The sequence below is a fragment of the Miniopterus natalensis genome, chromosome 11 (assembly GCF_054644295.1).
Source record: "Miniopterus natalensis isolate mMinNat1 chromosome 11, mMinNat1.hap1, whole genome shotgun sequence".
Taxonomy (NCBI): domain Eukaryota; kingdom Metazoa; phylum Chordata; class Mammalia; order Chiroptera; family Miniopteridae; genus Miniopterus; species Miniopterus natalensis.
In genome coordinates this window covers 51386694-51408026 of record NC_142091.1, presented here as the reverse complement: position 1 = coordinate 51408026, position 21333 = coordinate 51386694, and the positions used below count along the sequence as shown (strand labels likewise).

The window sequence follows — 21333 nt, the reverse complement described above, 5'->3', positions numbered from 1 at the left end:
TCACAGTTTGCCTGGTAAGGCTCACTCCCATTTCACGTGTGAGGGGGCTGAGGGGTGGCTAAGAGCCATGGGCCCACCTTATCCAGTTTCTTAATCTTACTTTGCTCAATGTGACATGGAGGTCAACAGTGTCACTCTGTCAGCTTCGAGGGTGTTGAGATCCTATATGTGAAAGCACTTTGCAAACTGGCAGTTACCATGTGCTCAGGCAGGGGGTCACTAACAGCCCTGCTTCCTAGCGACATGGTTGGAGATCTGCTTGGGCCTTTCCTGCCGGAGCTGATAGGAGGGTCTAACTTTGGTTTCTCCTCTGTGCACTTCCTCCAGCCAGCCCCAGCGTCCGTGGCTCCATTCCTCACTTCTCTCTTTTAAGTCCACAAATACGAAGGCACTGCTCTTTTTTTAAAAAGAAAATTAACCCTACAGTATAAAACTAATAGCAAAGTAAGCTTACTGTTTTGCCAGTTTGTTGGAAACAATACTAAGTCATGGAATTATGATGCTGAAAGGACCATTTCATCCTTATTTGAGATTTGAGAAAACAGAAGCTCAGGGAAATGGTCTCACAGCTAACAGATGCGGAGCCAGGATTAGGACCCTCTGGGTCCCTTGCCCTGTGCCCCTCCAGTGCCCCATATGGCCCCTCCTAGAAGAGACTTCAAGGGCTTCATCTAGAGGAAGGATCCAGTTTAATAAATTTCATTACACCAGCCCCTTTATGTAACAGAGCTGTTTCCGGGTCCTGACAGATGGTCCATAGTAACAGTGCTCTGCTGATTTGGTTGGAGCTGATCCTATGAAATGAAAAACCCTGTGTAGCAGATGCCTTTCCCAGTCCCTGGCCATGGAAGAGTCAGCCTCTCCAAGGAAGGCACTGTGGCTTTGGTCCTTACCTTGTCCGGTGTGACTGAAGGTGAAGACCATGAGAGGTAGTCTGAACCATGTTAGGTTTTTACAGAAGTGGTTGCTGATAAAGGGTGCTTCTCCTGGGGCCTGAGGGACAGATGGGAGCAGAGAGCAGAGTGGGAGGGAAATTAGTAGATGTGGAAGGAAAGACAGGCTGTCCCACCATGGATCTGGACTGGTGGCCCTTCAAACCACAAGGCCATGCACCTCCAGGTGAGCAATTTGAATATAACTTCACTGTTGCCACATGCTCACCAGCTTTGATCCAAGCCTCCCCCAGTCTCTTATTGAACTTGGGACTACACGTCTCCTTAATTTCTCCTAATAGAGTATAGCTCTATTAGGTCTCCAAAAGGTCTCTTATACCCACCTCTCAGGAGAAACCTGGGAGAGTTCCCAAGGGTAGGGTTAGAAGAAATTTGAGAGGCACCATCCAAAGTCATGTCCCAAAATGTTGTCACTGGTTGATCATGAACTGGCATCCCAGGATAGACTCCCTCCCCTCCTTGCTCCTACCCCTGGGTAAATTGTTTACACCTAAAGATTGGGGGCAACCTTTGTCTCCCCTGCTTCAAGTTCTTAATCTGGGCCTCCCATTAACCAAAAACCAGTTTCTCTTTGGAAGCGGAGGATGCAAATAGTATTTTTTGGGGGGTGCTGTGTTGTTGGATCTCTTGTCTTGCTAACATAACAGCTTTGATATTGTGGTGAGCTTTGCAGGAAGGCTCGCCCCAGATCATGGTTTGTCTCTGGTCCTGCTCCTGCGGGGCCTCATGGTGGTCTGCAGGGGGCGCTGTGTTCCCACAGCCGGGCACAAGGGGTTTTACTGAAGGAACTCAAGCATTCCTCTACAGGCCCAGGCATGCTCTTCAACTCTGGCTTTCCCTTGCTAAGTCTCATTCCCAGCTCCTGCCTCCAGCTCGGGCGCTGTGAGTCATCGTCATCAGTGGAAAACTCGGCCTCACCAACAGCTGGGTGCAGTGCTTGGCCTTTTTTTTAAACTTCTTGTTTTGTAACTTCACAGAGATGGAAACTGCTGATGATCTTTTGCAATGGACAGTAACTGAAGTCCAGGTTAGGAACACCAGTTCTAGGTGGGGGGGGAGAACCCCAAGGAGATGGGGGTAGAGATGTGTGTCTTTCTATCACCAAGCCTTTGGGCCTTCCAAGAAGCCATCCCAGGAAGGTAGGCAGTGAGGGACTGTGTGGACCTTGCCTCTCAGTTCTTCCTGGCCGAGGAGCCCAGGATGCCTTTGGTAAACTGCAGGTAGCAATGGAAGCCTTGAGAGGTTGACTGGTATTTTTCTAAGAAGCTGTGGCCAGGATGTATTAGAAGATAGGGTGGCCTGGGATCTAGTCTTGCTTTGCTTCTAACTCACTACATGACCTTGGGTAAGTCAGTCACTTTACTTACCTGCCTCACTTTTCCCATCTAGAAGCAAACGGCTGGATTACGGTGCCCTGCGGTCCCTTCTTACTGTGACAGTCTGTGAGTCTAAATTGAATATACAGAACTTTGGACTCTGTTCCCATAATCCCCTTGAACACCTGAAACCTATGACTATTTCCCAGGTGAACAGCACTCACTGAGTAAGGAGAATCACATAGGTAAGATTCCTATCTTCCAAGAAGTTACAATCTGTCTTCTTCCTTTCCTCTCCCCATGAGGCAGAGTTCATTGGGAAGCAGGAAACTGGGATTCTGTTTCTGGCTTTGCCAAAATACATGTGTGTTCTTGGGCAAATCATTTCCCTCCTCAGCCTCATTTTCATTTCCTCTAAAATCAAAGGATTAGCCTTACTTCTTGACTTCAACTCCCCCCACTATTCCTTCCCTCCTTGGGCCTCCTACTAGCTTTTCTGTAGGGTGTGATTCTTAGCTGCAGAAGCCTTGGGGTATAGTTTCCTTTCTTGCTGGGAGGGAGAGAAGCAAGATTATTTTTTTAATTACGCAGCTAAGATTAGGCAGCAATCTACATTTTAAAATGTTATTAATAAGAGTCTAAAAGTGTGCGAAGAAGCTTTGGAGTTTGAATGTGAAATGACTTGGGAAACATCTGCAGAGACACTGGCCTCAATCAGGAAGCTTTCTCTGGTGCCAACTGGCTGCTGGGTATGAGTGGCAGCGATGTGTTGCTGGGCCCTTGGAAGAGCAGGAAGCCCCAGCACTCAGCCAGAGCGGCCCCTCAGGGCCAGGGCTCTGACTTTATTATTTTTTAATGTCTTTATTGATTTTGAGAGAGAGAGAGAGAGAGAGAGAGAGAGAAATATCGCTGAAAGAGAAACATCCATTGTCTGCTTCCCGCACGCCCCCTACTGGGGATCGAGCCCGCAACCTGGGCGTGTGCCCTGACTGAGAGTCGAACTGGTGACCTCTCTGTGCATGGGTTGACTCTCAACCACTGACCCACACTGGCTGTGCCAAACTGACTTTAGAGAAAGAGTAATAGTCATATTATATTACTAGCACCTCCATTTAGAGTTTACAAGTGCATTCATGTGTATTGCCTCGATTTTCATCACAGTCCTGAGAGGTATTTAGAGTTGGCTGAGGTCTCTTAAATTTAAGATTCTTCCTTTCAGAAAGATCACATATGCTATAGAGGTAAAGCTCCAGACAGGAAGTGGGGAGCTGGACGCAGGTCCCGGGCTTCCACCTCCCTCCCCAGCTCTACCTTTCTCTTTTCCCTACTTTCTCTTTCTCTCTAACACTTACAGTCCTTTGCCAGGGGATATGTTCTATGTGTTTTGTCCATCATCTGCCTTCCCCGAACTAGAATGGAAGTTCTACAAAGGAAGGCAGTGGTGTCTGTTTTGTTCACTGATGTGGCCCCCAGCTCCTGGGATGGCCCCTGGTGGAGAGAAAGTGCTCAGTAATGATTTGTTGAGTATTGTGAATGTCCTGCTTTGCTTCTGAGTAGCCTGGGTGACTTGGAAAAATTATTTATTTTCCTCAGTTTTGTTTTCTCTTTGTATGGGATGGTCACTGATGTCCTTGGTGGCATGGTAAGAGCGATGCCTGTTACTCCCTTTTCTTTCAGCAAACACTGAGTATCTGCTCTGGGTCAGACCCCGTAGTAGGTGCTGTGAAGACACAGAGAGAAAGGATCACTGCTCTGCACTCTTTAGTGGATGTGATGGTTAATTTTGTGTGTCACTTGACTGGGCCACAGGTTGCCCAGATATTTGGTAAACATTATTCTGAGTATTTCTGTGAGGGTGTTCTGGATGAGATTAACATTTCTACAGCAGACTGAGTAGAGCAGGTTGCCCTCCCCAGTGTGGGTGGCCTCATCCAATCAGTTGAAGGCCTGAACAGGACAGAAGGCTGACCCTTCCCTGAGGAAGAGAATTCTCTTGCTTTCCAAGTGGAACATTAGCTCTTCCTGCTTGAGAGCCTTTGAACTGAGACATCGGCTCTGCAGATTTTCGACTTGCCAGCCCCCATAATCATGTGAGTCAGTTCCTTATAAACCTTTTTCTCTATCCCATTGGTTCTGTTTCTCTGAAAAACCTTGACTAATACAGAGGGCAACATAAGACATGTTGTCAAATAATCTTATATTTGGTGGCATGGAATAGTTGTTGGAACAGAGACACAAACAGCATGCCAGTGGCTACTAATGGAAGGGATGGCTGTTCTGACAGGGAGATGATGGCATGGGTTAGGGAGGCAGTGGCACTGAGTCAGGCGCTGACAGGGGAGAAGGAGCTCTTGGGTGGAACACGCAAGCCCACCAGCATTTCAGGCCGGCGCACGGCCTGACCCTAAGGCCCTGGAGGGAGGAAGTGAGTGTGCCCTTGACAAGGGGCAGCCATCCAGCCTCGAAGAGCATAGGTATTTGGAGGGAGGGTCTGTGTGGAAGGCAAGGGCTAAACAAACTAGGACTGGGGCTTCCTGAGACATTCCCACCGGGTTTGGGACAATCCATGTAAAGAAGTTTAGCATGAAATTAGTGCCCTCAAAATATCAGTTATCAGTATTAGTATCATCATTATTGTTGCAACTTTGCTACTTACTAGCTTTGTGATCTTGAGCAAGTCATTTAACCTCTGTGATCTGTTTCTTTTCCTGTAAAATGAATCATTAAGAGTTGATTAAATTATATAACGTAATGGCAGTGCTTAAAGCAATGTTAGACAGACTCAGCTCTCAATAAATAAATTCTCTTGTCTCTTACCTTTTTTTTTTTAATTTTTAAATTTTATTTTTGTTTATACCGATGTCCCTTTTTCTCCCCAGTGACCCGTCCCACCCCGTCCCACCTCCCTCTTACCTTTTTGTTTACTCTTTTGCTGCTGCTGCCGCTTCTCCCCTTTTAGTTGTGCAGCCCATGATTGGAAATTTTATTCCTGTATTAATTTTTTAAAACCTCTAAACTTTTTCTGTGATATTGTTCATGATATCACTTTGGGGACTGGGGAAATTTTACTAAAAAATAATAGGATATGCAGTCAAGTCCCAATTTTTCTTTAAATTGTGAACTATGTGAGTGGCCTTTGATATTAAAATAGATGTTTTATTTTAGGACACGGTCAGATTAAATTTTCCAAAGCTGCCAATAACATTATATCATACACTGCTCATTTTGACCCTGAAGAGTTTTATACATCATTTATTAAAGTTTAGATCAGGCAGATGTCTCAAGGGTCATCTATTCCAGCCCTCTTATTTTATGGATGGGGTAATCTAGGCCCCTAGAGGAGAAGGGACATGTTCAAGGTCACATAGCCTAGAATAGAAGCCAGGATTAGGATCCAGATATGAGTCTTAGGTTAAAGCTTCCTCCCTTTTCCTGCTCACCTAGCTTCATCTCTCTTCCCCAGTGCTCTCCTCTTCCACTTTCTTCTTTATTCCTGGCTTTAATTTGTTTATATTGTGCAGTACTTCAGAGGTCTCTATGCTTGAATCTTAACAGAAATCCAGAATTTCATGACAGAGCCTTCAGTGTTCTTTTCTTTCTTGAATTATTGTCAGAGGCATTGACCCTAAGACATTGGTAGATGGGAGTTGGCCGAGATGATTTGACAAATTGGTAGAAACTGTGGGTGGAACTATAGAAATTCTTGGTAACAGGCTGGGGTGTTCAGTCTTGGAGAGTAATAGTAACAGTGGCTGACATTTATTAATATTACGTGTCACGTACTTTATGTAAAAGTGTTCTTGGAACAACCTTACAAGGTCGATGTTACTATTCCCATTTTACAGATGTGGGATAACGGGCTCAGGATGGAGCCAGTGAGTGATATAGTTCTGCACTGGCGAGCAAGAAGCAGGTAGAGTCATCTGTTCATTCAGGCAACAGGTATTTAGTGAGCACCTACTTTGTGCTGGGCGTTATTCTTGAATATAGGGATGAGCAAAAGCAGAGTCCCTGCTGCTATCATAGAGCTGACCCTATGGAGGGGGAGATGCACATTAATCCAGTGGTCCTTCTAATTTATAAACTGGCATCAGTGTGCCCAAGGTGAGGAATGTGGTTCTCTGAGATTGTTGCACAGACTGATCTGGGATGAGGGCTCAGCAGAGCTGGAGAGTAACAGGTGCATATTCACCACCCACCCGCCCTCCTGAGTACCCTTTAACCTCAGAACACCCCTCTCCCTCTCCCCTCCCCAGGACTCTGCACCTGGTGGTCTTTCTCCTTGTTTACTTCTTTATTTATGTTGACTATTTGATAAGGTTTATGCCAAAGGTCCCAGAAGAATCAGTCACTTGGTAATGAAATAGGTTTTCATGATTCTCATTGCTGGGAACCCTGATCTAGCACGTCTGCCCCTTTGTCTGTTTCTTTTAATGGCACCACTGCCTTCCCACTAAGCTGGAAATCCTGGTCTCAGAGTGCTGTTTATCTCCTCTTGTTCCTTTTCACATCTAACTGGGTGCCAAGCCTTGCAAATTTTTACTCCCCCCACCATGTGATTCCAAAACCTGCTTTCAGCCCTGATGCATTTTAGACTGTGTTACTGTGTGTGTCCTCCCTCCCTCCCTCCCTCCCTCCCTCCCTCCCTCCCTCCCTCCCTCCCTCCCTCCCTCCCTTCCTCCCTTCCTTCCTTTGCTTTTCACTCACTGCCACTGTGAACAAGGTAAGTGCCTTGTTCCCTGTCAGTAAAATGGGGTAGGAAATAGTGCCTGTCTCACAGAGTTGTTGGGAGGGATAAACTGGATACTAATAGAGAATGCTTAGAACATTGCCTGGCACATAGTAGGTGCTATGGAAGTGTTAGCTATGCATATTGTTATTACTGGAGCCCTTCAGTCCTTTGCCAGGTGTACCATCCCAAAACATTCCTTTCATCAGGCCCACTCCTGCTCAAAAGCCTACAATCTCCCCTTAGTCTGTCTAACAGTAGTACCTAGAGTGAGCATGCAAGACCAATTGCCAGGGTGTGGGAAGAGAAAATTGGTTTCTTTTGTGTTTTTTATCTTATTCTTTTAAGCTTTCTACTTCTTGAGTATGTTTTACACTGTATATTTTTGAGTAAGGGTACATTTATAATTTATAAATATATGCAAACAAGTGCATACTTTAATAATAAATGAATATACATATGTTGGTGGTATGTTTAAAATATTTCACTGATAGGGGAGTGCAAGCAAATGAATTTGGGGATCCCTGATCTGGAAGGTAAGGTCCAGACCCCGAGCCTGGCATTTCCCTGTGGTTGGCCCCATCTTGGCAGTCCTGAGTCCCCTTCCTGTCCCCCTTCCTCATGACCCTCACTCTCCACCTGCCCCACTTTGTGCCTTTTGATTTCTGTCATTGCTAATCTCCTCTTCCTGTTCCTAGAGATTCTTATATTTTCTTTTTTCTATCCAGAAGTTCACCTTAAATGCCACTTATTCCATCAAGCTTGCCAGGATCATTCTAGTTTGAAATGCTTCCTTCAAGCTCCCCGGGCATTCATTGTTGATACTACTCATTTGACCCCTGCTGTTTTCCAATTGGAGTTGTGATCTTTTGCCATGTACGTTTCTTGGCTCCATAGTTCTGTTAATTCTCACATGGACATGCCTTTAAATTAGATTTTGCTTGCTGACTGTATTTTGAGCTGTTTGTCATTTATCGTTTATCCAGAGACACATACCTATACTTTTTGAGTGACATTAATGTATCTCTGTTTTATGGTAGTAATCTATAATTCTTTACTCTAAGGAGAAGATTCCATTTGTTGCATTTGTGATCTGAATCTCCCTAGGTTTGATGGTGTGCTTCAGCCTGAGGCAGACATTTATCTACAGTGCAGCAATGAACATCTTCTGTATGTGGATTTATTATTTTCTTTTACTCCAGGTGACCTAAAATCATAATCCTTGTATTTAATGCCTGTATTTTAGTACTCACAGTCCTGAGTTCTGCATGTCCTCTTGGGAGGTGAGGAAAGCTGCATGGTACACAGAACATATCCACTTAATCTAGGTTTCCCCCCTCCTCAAACACTGTAAGAACTCTGTTTCTCAGCCAGGGTTTGCCAGTTTGTGACAGCAGCTGTGCAGTCGTTGAATATCCTATTAGTCTAGGAGTCAGAGGCACAGGTTTAAATCTTGATTTGGCCACTTGCTGGTTGTTTTGACTTGACCAAGTCATTTAACCTCATCTGTAAAATAAGCTTAATAATCTATACATCACAGAATTATTAGGATTAATTGGGAGAGTGTCTATGAATGTGCCAGCATCTAGGAGGTGGTCAATAAGTGTCTGTTTGTTGTTTTTTTAAAATATTTTTATTGATTTTTAGAGAGAGGAAAAGAGAGGGAGAGAGAGAAACATCGATCGGCTGCCTTCTGTATGCCTCCCATCAGGGATGGAGCCCACAACCCAGGCATGTGTCCTGACCAGAAATCGAACTGGCAATCTTTCAGTGCACAAGACGACACCCAGCCAGCTGAGCCACACTGGCCAGGGCAATAAGTGTCTGTTTAAAAGAAAAATAAAAGAGTCTCCTCTGTCCTCTGTGAGCTTTTTGATGCAGAGTGTATTTTGGGGGAAACAGCTTCAGAGAGGGCACCTACCAGACTGAGCAAACAGGCTAGAGACTGAAGGCTAGACATCAAGTCGGCCTGGTTTCTAGGCTTGTCTCTAATAGAATGTCTGTGCCTCCCCAGGGGCACAAGGATTAATTAGTTAATCTTTGTAAAGTACTTTGAAGGTGAAAAGTGCTGTGTAAGTGGAATGGTTGAATTGCTATTGGAGATGTAATAATGGTGGCACTGTATCCGGACAGTCTTGGACATCAATAATCAATAGCAGAGAAAGTTCTATGATCCTTTACTTGATAAGGAGGGAGTCATTGTGGGATTTGTGATAACACAGTTCTTCTGTAGAATTGCAGATAGCAACCTGCCAGTTTTTCCCAGCAGAGGAATGCTAGGCTCACCTACATCACAGTCTCCTCTGGCTGCTTGGGAATCTCCCTGCTGAGGCAGTCTGCTTGTGAATGTCAGCCAGCTCAGTTCAGTTTGCCAGTTTTGGAATTTTTGGGCCTGGGGCATGTAGTTTTTTTTGGGTCTAATCCTACAGAAGTGAAGGAAGAGTGTTGCGTGGTTACCTAGTGATGTGGACCAGTATGAATAGTCGATGTAGAGAGGTACCATGGGCTCGTGGAAGAAGGAGAGGTGGCTTAGTTGTGTGATCCTGGGCTGATCACTTCTCCGAACCTTAATTTTCTCAGCTGTTAAATGGGAGCATAGTAGTCGATGAGTATAATTATAAAGATGGCTCATGGGAGGGTGGGTTTCACCCTTTTTGTGGAGAACTGAGGAGTCAGGAAAGGTTTCAGGGAACTGGTGGTACATGAACTGGACTCTAAAGGTTGAACCATTGTTGATCATGTGAGTAATATAAGGAAAGGTCATCCATGGCCAAAGGAACAGCATAGGTGAGGCCATGAGTAGTACGTCAGGTCTTGTAATGTGCCTGCTACCCCACGGGCTGCCCAGACTTTGCTCCCTTTTTGAAGAAGCTCAGAAGTCAGGTTCCTGTGAACTTCTTGGTGCCTATGTTGGTGCCTGGGAGCAGACTGATCCTTAGAAAGTATCCCTGCAGAGCCCTACATTCCTGCAATATTCTGACATTTCCCCTGGAGTCTGTGGTTGTTTTTTAGCTGACACTATAAGCCATATGTTGAATGTGGGGCCAGATGAAGCTTTGATACTAAACACAGTGTATGTAGTAGATTTATCTAGAATTTAATATGTATTACTTGGTGTTTTGTCTCTTAAGCAAAGTTTTTCTTTGTTAAAATAAACATGTATAAAGAATTTATACAGCGCACATGGTTATGCATATTTATTGCAGAGAATCTGTTAATAATCTATGCCTCATCGGATTTTGCATTTCTGTTGAAATAACAAATGCGGCACTTGGTACAACTGAATGAATTTCGTGAATTTTCTCTTATCTGGGAGAAGAAAGGCCATTTCTCTTTTTCCAAACTTCATTTTCTTCAATCATCCTTAGCACTGGCCAGCTTCCCAGGTGGTGCATCTGGGGAACTGAATGCTTTTCTGGCTCTAAATGATTTTGTCTTTTTTTCCTTCTACACTCCCTTGCTTAGCACACATAGACACTTGCCTGGGGACTTCAAATTGCTCCTTTGAGTAAGAGCTTAGACTCCTAAAGGTCCTCTTATATTACACAGAGGGGAAAACACATGAAACTGGCCATTAATTGAGCTCAGAGTAAGACCCTAAGAGATTGTGACACGGGGCAAGTCAGGAGCCTGGGGACTTCAGGGTGGCTGATGGGAGCCCTGAATTGGGTGAGAGAGAGAGGAGTCTGAGAAACATCTGGGCAATGGGCAAGGAGCCTGTGAGGAGAGGAGAGGGTGGGCAGGCCATGAAGCATGGGTGACTGTTTTCTCTGTGTCATGTCTGTGTCTGTATCTGTTAAGATGCAGGAACATGGGCTTCAGAATCAGCCTCTGTTGGAATCCAGTTCTGGTGCTCACTGCTGATTGGATCTTGAGCAAGTTATTTCCCCTCTCCCACATATGTCAATATGATTACCCATGCGCTGGCTGGTGTGGCTCGTAGGTTGGGTGTCATCTCGTGTACCCAAGGGTTGCCGGTTCGATTCCCAGTCAGGGCTCGTGTCCAGGTTGCAAGCTGAATCTCCGGTCACAAGTGTGCAGGAGGCAGCCGATTGATGTTTCTCTCTCATTGATGTTTCTGTCTCTCCCTCTCCCTTCCTTTCTCTCTAAAAATTAATAAAAAAATCTTTTTAGAAAAACTGAATACCTCTGCTTTCTTTACAGGTAGATAGAAAGGCTCTTGGTATCTCATAGTTGGTACTACAATAAATGTTCACACTTTCACTTGTAATTCAGTGCCTACCTATGAGAGCTGTGGAATGTAGCCTTAATTCAAATGTTTGTTTTTAGAAACTGGCAAGGTGTTTACCTGGGGCCGAGCGGACTACGGTCAACTAGGGAGGAAGTCGGAGTCTCAGGAAGGCTGGGAACCAGAAAAGCAGGGTTCGCCCCTCCCCTGCTCGAGGCCATGGGAGAGCACACCTTCATCTCTGCACTGCTTAATGGGAGCAACCGAGGTAGGTGTGACTCTCCAAAGATGCGATGCACCTCTTTGCCTTGTCTTTCAGCAGAGCGCTTGCTGAGGGCCTACTGTGTGTGCATACTCCAGACATTACAGTAGCGTCCACGCAGGAATCTGAAGGGTCCTTGCCTCAAGTTGCTTGTGGTTTATTGTGTGGTAGAAAAGGGAGTCTGGGCCCACTTGCGGGGTGAGAGATGACGTCAGGGTGCGGGCACTGGGTCAGGCTTGGAGGAGGACGTGGCCCTGAGCTCTGCCTTGAGGATGGGTCGGACGTGAGCGAGCAGCTGTAGGTTCAAGAAGAGGCCTTGCAGGTGGGCCCAGCAGCTTGAGCAGAGTCACAGGGAAGGAAAGTGAAGAACGTATTTGGGAGACCACTGGCGCGTGGGGTATCTGTGGGGGCGAGTGTGAGGTAATATCAGAAAGATGGGATGGAACCTGATCAGGGGGCCTTTAATACTGAGCTAAGTATTTCTGCATTTCTGTTTATATTTCCCAGTGTGGAAAACATTGTAGTTCATTTGCGTATTCAAGCCCCTGCAGTTGCCTGGAATGTCTTGAATTTCTACATTTAAGGCAGGAGTCTTAATTTCTCCAGGGTGTATGTTTCTGTTACTAAATTTCACTTTACTGCTGTCCTTAAAAAAAAAAGAAAAGGCTTGGCTTTCAAGAAGAATGAGAATGGCCACACAGGAAATGTGCCTCTGAACCCAGGCTGGCTTGATAAAGGAATTCAGTCTCCATTCAGCGTTTGTCAAAAAATTAATAAGCTAGTGAGACTTCTGTAATTAGCATCAGACTAATTACAACCCTCTCCATACCTAGAGGGCTTCCCTTCCCCCAGGGCCTGCCTGGCCTCCGCCTTCCGGGTATGTAGGACGCATCCATTCCTGCTTCACGTCCCAGCCCGCGCCCTCCTGGGCCTCTCCTCAGGGCTGCCTCGAGTCTGTCTGTCTTTCTCTCTCTCTCTTTTCTTTAATTGAAAAGGCACTAAACAACACCGCAGAGACAATTTGGACATGGTAATAATAATAATGATAATAATAACAAAACCATTTATAATCGTACCACCCTAACACAACTACATTTCCACGTACATCCTTTACAAATTATTTATAATGTTTGGTATTATCTTCATTTATTTGACCACAAATGCATTGCTTTGTTTTTCTTGGGTGTAAGATCATTTTAAATGGCTTTTATGTGGTTGGAAGATTCTGGGATATTTTCAAACCATTCTTTGAATGTTGGACATTGAGATCATTTCCTTTTTTTTTTTTTTTTTGGCACTGGGGTGGACTCTGCAGTGAATACCCTGTTGAGTCATTTCTTGAAGATATAATCTTGGGGTTGAAATTACAGGGGCAAAGGCCCTGAGCATCTTTATGACTTTCGCTACATTTCTCTGCATTCTGTTTGAAAGAAGTTGCCGCCCCCAGCAGTGAATGAGGGAATGCAGTGTCTGCGAGTTCAGGGGCTGACACTTGGTACATAGGCTTTAGGCTCTTTGGCTGAGACTTTGTGGTCTGGTTGCATAGAGGAGGCACAAGAGCTTCTGGAGCTTTCAAGTCTCTGGTGTTGTTGGCCAGATGAAGATGCTAACACCTACTAAAGAAGGTTGTTGGTGAGGATTCCTTGCAGAGTTCTTGGCACGTGGCAGGAACCCACTCAGTTATTGTTGGGTCCTTTCTCTTCTTCTCCTCTGAAGCCTTTTAAGGTCCTGCAGTGGCCACGATACGCAGCACTGTGACAGGCATGGCCAGTGCAAACATATAGCCTAAGGACCTGACATTGATGTGACTTTTATTTAGCTTCTTAGTGGGGCAATCTGAGGAATCGCCTGAGACCTGTGGCAGCTTTGTGCAGTGCTCCCCTCCATCTCTGCTCCAGTCCTTGGGGTGTTGGTGTGCATACTCATTGGTCTCACTGCAGGTTCAGACTCCAGGCTGTTTTCTCTTGGTAAATTGGGGCTGGGAATTATCTCCATTGTTGATGTCCAAATCTGACCCACAAGATACCTATTTGCCTGAGGCCCAGAGCCAAGCCAGTGTGGGCAGCTATAAGCTGCTAGGAAGAAATGTCAAGCCCAAACGCCATTCAAAGCCCCACTTACCTTGGACAAAGCAAGGTGCTACCTTGGCAGAGGCTTGGCCAGGGAGGTGCAGGGACACCCGGGGGTACAGGAACAGCCTTGAACTAAGTTGATGATTCCAGATCTTTAAGGACCTGAGTGTGGCCCATAGCTGATAATTGCCATCTTTATGTCCAAAGGATAAGCTGAGGGAGGAGTGAGCTGTCTAGGCTGGGGCCTCAGGTAGGATGTTTGTCCAGAAGAGTCCAGAGGGACAGCCAGGCAGAAGGGGAAAGCACAGGTAGATAGAGCTGGACTGTGGTATATATATCCCTTCCTGTGAACAAAAGAAAGCAAATAAACACAATGTTACCCTGTGGTTGTTATGGACCAGGCAGTGTGCTAAATGCTATATATAGATATTATTTTATCTCCATAGTAAACCTGGGCACAGCTTATAATCACTGCTTTACGATAAGGAGACAGAGGCTCAGAATGGGGAGTCACTGGCCTTGGATCACACTGTAGGTAAACAGCAGGCTGAGACTTGGACTTGAAGTACTTGAAGCTCACATATCTTCTGTATAGATGAAGTAAAAATGCACATGTCCTTTTACATGTCTATCCTCACATGGATGAAAATTCTGAAAGTCTGAGATTCAGGGTTTCTGATTCCCTGAGTGTCTCAATATTTTTCTTCTGAGCTGTAGCTCATCTCAGGCCTGAGAAAGACTGAGATTTTAGACCTTTTGGGCCTTCCTTTAATGTTCTTCTAGTAGTGATGACTACATGTTTCACGTACTGTCAGCTTTGCCTTAGATCCTAGGCCTCTGTAGCCACTCTCAGAAAATTCCTGGGGTAGCACAGGTTTGGGATTAATCCCCCCTGCCCGTGTTAGGGTGGAGTGTGTGTAGACAAGTTTCTCTGCTCCTTGACAGCAAATATGCACCACAGCAGCCTTTTGCTTTCCAAGCCCTAAGTAGGGCTGCTACCTGCACAGTTCCTGTGGAATATTGGCTCAAAGTTCCACCCACAGGTAGAAGCCTACATTTTACAGTTGGGCAGAAGCATTTGTGCTCACTTAGTGGTTCCAAAGCAGGTAGAGCTGGGCACCTGGTGTGTTAGTGGACCCATGAGAAGATCTGCTTGACTGAAGGTGACTGAGGGACAGAAGACCTAGGTTCTAGTCTGGCTTTCCCCTGACTGAATGAATTTGGGCAAGCCCCCTTCCCTCCTGCATCCGAGTTCCCCCATATGTAGGGCGGAGATATTAGACCAGGTGATTCCTAATTTTCTTATAAGTCTAAGAGTCCTTTCCACCTGTGACTCTTATGTCATATAAGTGATCACTACTTAAATCTGTAGTGACTCCTGCCCTTGGAGTCTCTCAATGTCAAAGCCAAGATCACTTAACCCCAGCTGCTGGCTTGACTTTGTCATGTTAACCAGTGTTAACATGTTCCAGGCTTCAGGGCCACTTGAGCTTTGCTTTGCTTCTTCGCCTTGGCTCTGTTCTCTGCCCTCGTTCCTTGTCCCCAGGGCCTCCTGTTCCAGTTTAGGTCACTGGGAGTTAGTATGATGTGCCCACCTGGTCCTCCAGGACTTGCAGTTTGGTTTTGACTCCCATCTCGGTAGCTCTGCCCTTATTTCCAGGGGCAGGCAGGCCTTGGCGACACGCTTCCTGGCTTCCCCACCCGCCACCCCTTTTCAGGCTCTGTGTGTGCTGACCCACGTCTCCTGCTCACCTGCCTCGGCCACACAGGGTGGTGGGTGGGGAGGTGGACCCAAAGATAAAGAGTATATGTCTTTGCCCTGCAAGAACTTCCAGGTACATAAATAAATCCTTACTGTACAGAGTGAAAAGTGCCATTAGAGGTATGTTAGGCCAAGGGAGCAATGAAGACACTAACAGAAAGAAGTGTTGTTTAAACTGGGTTCTTAACAATGAGTAGGAGTTTAGAAAAGGTAGAAGGACAGTCCAGCAGAGGGGAAAACATGAACTAAAACTGTGAGTCTGAATCTGCTCTAACTCCTGGCGTAGTCAGGATCCTGCCCATTCCAGTGGTCCAGCCTAGTTTTGCAGTCTCGCTGCCTGTCCAGCCTGCCCCTTCACTGCCACCAATCCTTCTGCGAGGACTACTGTCTTTTCATATAGCTTTCATATATGTGGTCTCATTTGAGCCCAGTGCAATGCTGTGAAATAGGCCCAAATAAGAATGGTTGTCCTCCTTTCATAACTGAGGAAACTGAGGCTCAGAGAGGCTAGCTGGGAATTGGGAGAAGATCCATGGAAAGCAGCCTGATTCTCAGTGTTTCTGAGGGCCTTGCTCTGGGCTCAGTCTGCAGCATGGCCCTGAGTCATGTTGCTGGTTTAAATTCTGCCCACGTTTGCTTGAGGAGCACCAAGTCCCAGGGAGGGAGCTCAGTGTACACGTGCACGTGTGCACACACGCAGCCATCAGAGCAGGAGCAGGAAATGCGGAAATAAACAAGGGTTGAACCAGGGATTGGATAATCGTGAAGCCCAGATGCCATCAGCCCTCATTTTGCTGCAGGACTAAAACTGTTTGTTGGAGGATCAACCTGTGCACAGGGTCTAAGTGAAATCTGTCAGAATGAGTGGGAAAGAAGCTATTTTTAGTTTGCAGAGTCACTCACTCAGCTGTGTTAGCTGAGGTTTGAGCCAGTCCCCTACGCTTTCCACAGTGTTATTTCTGAAGGAGAAATACCACTTGAATGCTGTGTAAAACCCATTAATGAACCTGGAAGTTTCCAGGGCGTCTTTGTCCTGCAGATGTTTCCGAAGGCTGCCTTTCTTGAATGACCTTCCTCCTCCTTTCCTATATTTAATGCATTTCTAATTTTAAGTTTGTGTCAAGACTGTGGGACTTCGGTGCCCTAAATAACACAGAAACCTACCACCAGCAATCAGCTGAGTCTGGAGGGCTCTGACAGCATTGAACATAGCCTGGAAAAGCATTTCCAAGTCACTGTCTGGTAAGTCATCCGTGTGTCACTGCTGTTCTTAGAGGAGCAGGAGGTCTCTGAGGCCACGGGCCTGGGTAGCCCAAACCTCCCAGGTGCAGCAGGTTTTAGGAGCCTCCCCAGATGGGATAGCAGTGTTCACCCAAAGACTGTTTCTTTGGAGATTAGAAAAGCTAGCACATCTGTGTGGTGGCTGCTGCCCTAACAGGAGAAGTAACCCAAAACAAACCTCAAAGCTGTAGCCTGGATTTGTCTATGTGAACACTCAGGAGAGAGAAAGAGCCACCAGACAGTGCTGTATTGTTTGAAAGAGATGGTAAAGGGATCTGATACAGAAGCACGTATTTACCACCTGCTATTTTCTCATTTACTTATATTTATCATTTTTTCTCACTAAAACATAAGCAAGACAAGGGCCTATCAGTCTTGTTCAAGGCTGGGTTCCCAGTGTCTAGAATAATTCCAGGCACCTCGTAGGTGCTTAGTGGATGTTTCCTGACTGAATAAATGACAAATGAAATGAAATGGTTTGGGAGGTATGTGGCCCTCTTCTGCTCCTTTTCGCTCTCTCTCCAGTCTGCACTCCCCAATCCCAAGGCCAGCTCAGGAACAGGAATTTCTGTGTTTGCAGGCATTTGGGCATCAGACATCCTGCAGAGCCAGAGAACAGACCCTATAATGTGCTCAGACAACCCAGACGTTTCTTACAAAGTATCTTGATGACGAGGCTTTTACTGTCAGTCCGTTAGCACTTACGGTTTACTAAGCACTTTTATGCATACTCATCTTTGGTTTTTCTTTTATTCAACAGATGCTTATTTATGTTTGTCTGTCCGGGTACTACATGAGCCGAATGAGGAGAACAGAGGAGAGTGGAATAGTTCCTGGCTTAGGGGCTTTGAGCTAGCGGCAGTGCTCAGACAAGTTCACGGCAGGACAAGCAGAATGTGACAGAGGCTGAAGGGAGAGTCTGACAATGAAGATAATGTTGATCTCAGCCCTTCCCTGTGTCCTTGGGGACTTTTCCTTTCTTATACTTTCAGCCTCTCTGGTTCTGTTGGATTCTGGAGGGTACGGGTGGGGGTGACTGGAAAGGCTTCCTGAATTGGAAGTGTTGACATTAAATTAGGCCTCAAGGGAATGAATGTAAAGTAGCAGGGGAGCCTTGGCAAGAACTTGCACTAAGAGGAGAGCAGAGGAAGAGCAGCCAGTGAGACTGATATTGACAAGAGAGGGAGCAAGCCAGGAACTGCAGCGTCTCGGAGCCAAGGAGATTTCAACAGGGAGGTCAGGGAGGTTGAAGGCTGAGAACAGACCATGGGACTTGGTGGTGGGAGGTGTGGTGGCACTTCTGAGAGAAGCTTAGGTGGAAGCTGAAGCAGGGACATAGGGAATGAAAGGGTGACAGGCAGTACAGGCTGCAGGTGTGAATGATTGTGGAGGAGAACAGACTCAGGAACCTGAAAGGAGAGCCTGGTTTGCATTAGTTTTGTAAGCTTGGGGGTCTGATGGACAGACTCTTGAATGTGGAGTAAGACCTGGATTGGATTTTCTGCTCTGTCACCTACAGCCCACGTCACTATTGGCCAGTGAAAACCTTTCCAAGCCTTACTTTTCTCATCTACCAAGTGGGAGTAATAATATCCGCTTTTCCGTGTGCCAGAGCTGCTCTTCTGTCTCAATCACTTGACGTCTTAGGAGCTACACAGAACCGTGTTGGATCTTGTGGCAAACACTTCCTAGAATCAGAACCAGTGAAAATAGTGGAGGCCAGATGCTTGGCAATCCATAGCCAGTCTTCACGCAGTGCCAGAGAGTGTGGATTCCTGTTGAGGTCGCCATCAGCACTGACAGCAAGGATATTTCTGGCTTGCTCTCTCTCAGCAGCAGAGGAGATTCATCAGCACTGATTTAAAGTCCCAGTGACCTCATGTGTCACCACCACTCTCTAGAGCATTACCACTGCCCCAGGCCGCACCCAGGGTCACCAGGGAGCTGTCCAGCTGTCTTTTATTGCATTTGACCTTGAAAACTGGGCTTTCCGGGGTGAAAGTAAATCGTGCAGAGGTTTAGAGGAAATAGAAGTCAATGAGGGTTAAAGGAGGCTGGAGTGGTTTGATGAGAGAAATGCAAGGTCTGTGAAGGCTGAGTGAGTTGTGCCTAAATTGGTTGGCCAGGGAATTGAAACTACCTCCATCTCTACCCCTGTTCCTCTGGCATGGCCCTCCATATCTGCTGCCTAATTACAGTGACAGCCCCTTAGCTGAAGACTCCATCTCTAATCTGGCCTCTTCCTAGCTGTCCCACTCAGCTGCCAAAATGATGTTCTAAAATATAAATCTGATCGTGCTAGGCTCTTACTTTAAAAAAAAACATTCATTCCCACATTTAACACTATTGGAAACCTACTATATGTATGGAAGAAACTTAGCCAAGCGTTTAGGATATAGCGGAGAATAAGGCCCCGCCTCTGCCCTCAGGGGTAGGTGAACACACAACCCATAAGCCCCACAGCCAGTGTTCGAAGAGTGGAGTTATTAGAGCATAAGTTCCAGGATTATTGCTGGTCTTGTTCATCACCTTGGTTAGTGTTCAGCACTAGCAGATGCTCAGTAAATAATTGTCATAGGTTGAATGTATGCCCTTATTTTTTAATGGCTTCCCATCCAGGATGAAGTCCAGAATCTCTGGCTTGTCATAAAAAGCTCTTCCTGGTCCCACCCCTCCGGGATATCCAGTCTCACCTTGTATCGCTCTCTCTCTTGCGTTGTGTATTTCATTCAGACCAAACCAACGAAATCATCGTGCTGTTTGATACTTCTGGGCCTTTGCATGTGCTGGCTCTCCTGCTTCCCTTTGCCCTTAGCTCCTTGGACAACTACTACCCGTCCCCCAATGGATAACAAAGACTATGTCTTATATTTATCTCTGTGTCCCTACCCTTCAACCTGACAAACCCAGCTCTCCTTTCTCTCTCTGTTGAGTTTTTCTTGGCTTGGTGTCATTACCCACCTTTCTTGGCTCTGTTGAGCTGCTGTCCATGAAGCCCTTTTTCACCTTCCCTCTACCCTCCTAGTCCTTGAGTCTCCTAAGAGTCCAGATCTGGACTTCGTTGGGCTGCTGGAGGTCTGGCTGCGTGGCTGTGAAGAACCCTGGCCTTCCTTTTGCCTTTCTTAAACATCTTCTTTCTCCCACATTGGCCCCATCCAGATAGCTGGACCTCTCTGCCATTTCCACTTGCCCAAGAGCCCTACCCTGAGTAGGGCATGGATTTTGCCAGTCCCATTGCCTGAGGACTGTCCTCTCTGTCCTGGACCTTCAGTCACTATTTGGGACCTTGTTCTGAATGACTGATTCCCTAGTGGAACACATCTACTTGATTCTGAGGGTTGTTGCTGCTCGGAGCTTCCTGCTTAGAGGTCCTCTTTGCTATGGGTGCTGGCCTGAATCAGACTAGGTCCCTTTAGCTTTGTAGTAGATGGCTGCCTTGGGAGCAAGCCCTGTAGTCACCGCCCTTCCCCAAAGGTCATTCCCATCTAGTTCTAGCCTTTTTTTGGCTTGCAATGTTCTGAGCCACTGAGGCCTTGCTTGGTAGGCATCCCTTGAGGCAGATAAAGAGCAAACATTGCTCTTGTCTTATCTAAAGAAGCAAATCCAGGCCATTTTGTTGGGATACAGCTTTCAGAACCCCAAGACCCAGGCCAGTTGGTAGAGGGACCACTGCATTATGACTAGAAGAAGTTAGTGTTTGTGTGATCACATAATTCTCTTCTGTGATGTAGTGGTTCTCTCTGTGGGAATAAAAACTGCAGGTTGCTGTTTTGAAGGGAGTACTTTTTACTGGGTGCCTGGTATCATTGAAGATTGGGGGAGACTGGTTGTGTGGAGCAGAAATGGAAGGAATCAGAAATGTCTTTGCAAAAAGAGCAACTGCCATGATGATTGTGAAGCTTCTTACTTTTCGGAGTATAAGGAGAGAGGAAAGCAGTGGGCATGGTGGGAGCCCATCCTAGGTGTCGGGAGGCTGCTTGGAGCTCCCATGAAGACTTTCCCATGTTTCACTTCAGGAGACCCAGCTGGCTGGGAACAGTTGCTCATGGCTGCTGAACAAAATGCATGTGTCATTGTAGCCAACACTCCTGGGATCGAGAGAGGACAGTTCCTCACTCCGGAAAGGTAATTTAGTCATTCTCGAGTATCTTCTCTGTGGTTTTACTTCCATGTGGTCCCTTTTGGGTAAGGTTTTTTTTTTTAATAGCCTGAAGCATGCACATTATTTGAGGACAGAGTCTGCATGAAGGAGCAACAGAATTATGATTGGAGAAGTACTTGGAAGAATCAAAAGACTTTACATCATGGCTTGATTCTTGGACAAACTGCTTTACTTCTCAAAGCCTGAGATTTTGCATCTGTCATGTATAATAATACTTATTAGGCCTTCCTCTCCAAGTGCTTGTCAAAATGATGTTATGGATGTGAAAGCACTTAATAAACTAGGAAGCAATAAACAAATGTAAGTTATGTTAGTAGATTTCTTTGTCCTATCCAGCCTTGTTGGGCTTTCAGGTTTTGTAGCTCTTTGGAAATCACTGTGAGTTATCATGGAGCTGGGGTTTGATGTGAATCATTTGTATGATTTTTGTGTTCCTATTTATTCATTAGTACTTACCAAGTACCCAGGGTGCATTCAAGCTGTGGACATGGAATGTGACAACAGGGAGGACACAGAGTCCTCCAGCTTTCTAAATAGGATGTGAGTGATAGTATAAATTTCCTACAGGTAAGAGCCGAAGACTTTTGAACAGAGAGATTAAGAAGCA

At 46.0% G+C, this 21333-nt stretch overlaps 1 protein-coding gene across 3 annotated transcripts in view; it reads left to right on the top strand.

Moving 5' to 3' along the window:
* The window catches only part of SERGEF (secretion regulating guanine nucleotide exchange factor), a 172538-nt gene that overhangs the window by 33829 nt on the left and 117376 nt on the right, over positions 1–21333 (top strand). For all 3 annotated transcript variants that reach the window (XM_087821761.1, XM_016225153.2, XM_016225152.2), the window contains one exon: positions 11289–11455. In XM_087821761.1, the coding sequence (XP_087677887.1) occupies positions 11289–11455 (167 nt within the window). The remainder of the gene's footprint in view (positions 1–11288; positions 11456–21333) is intronic.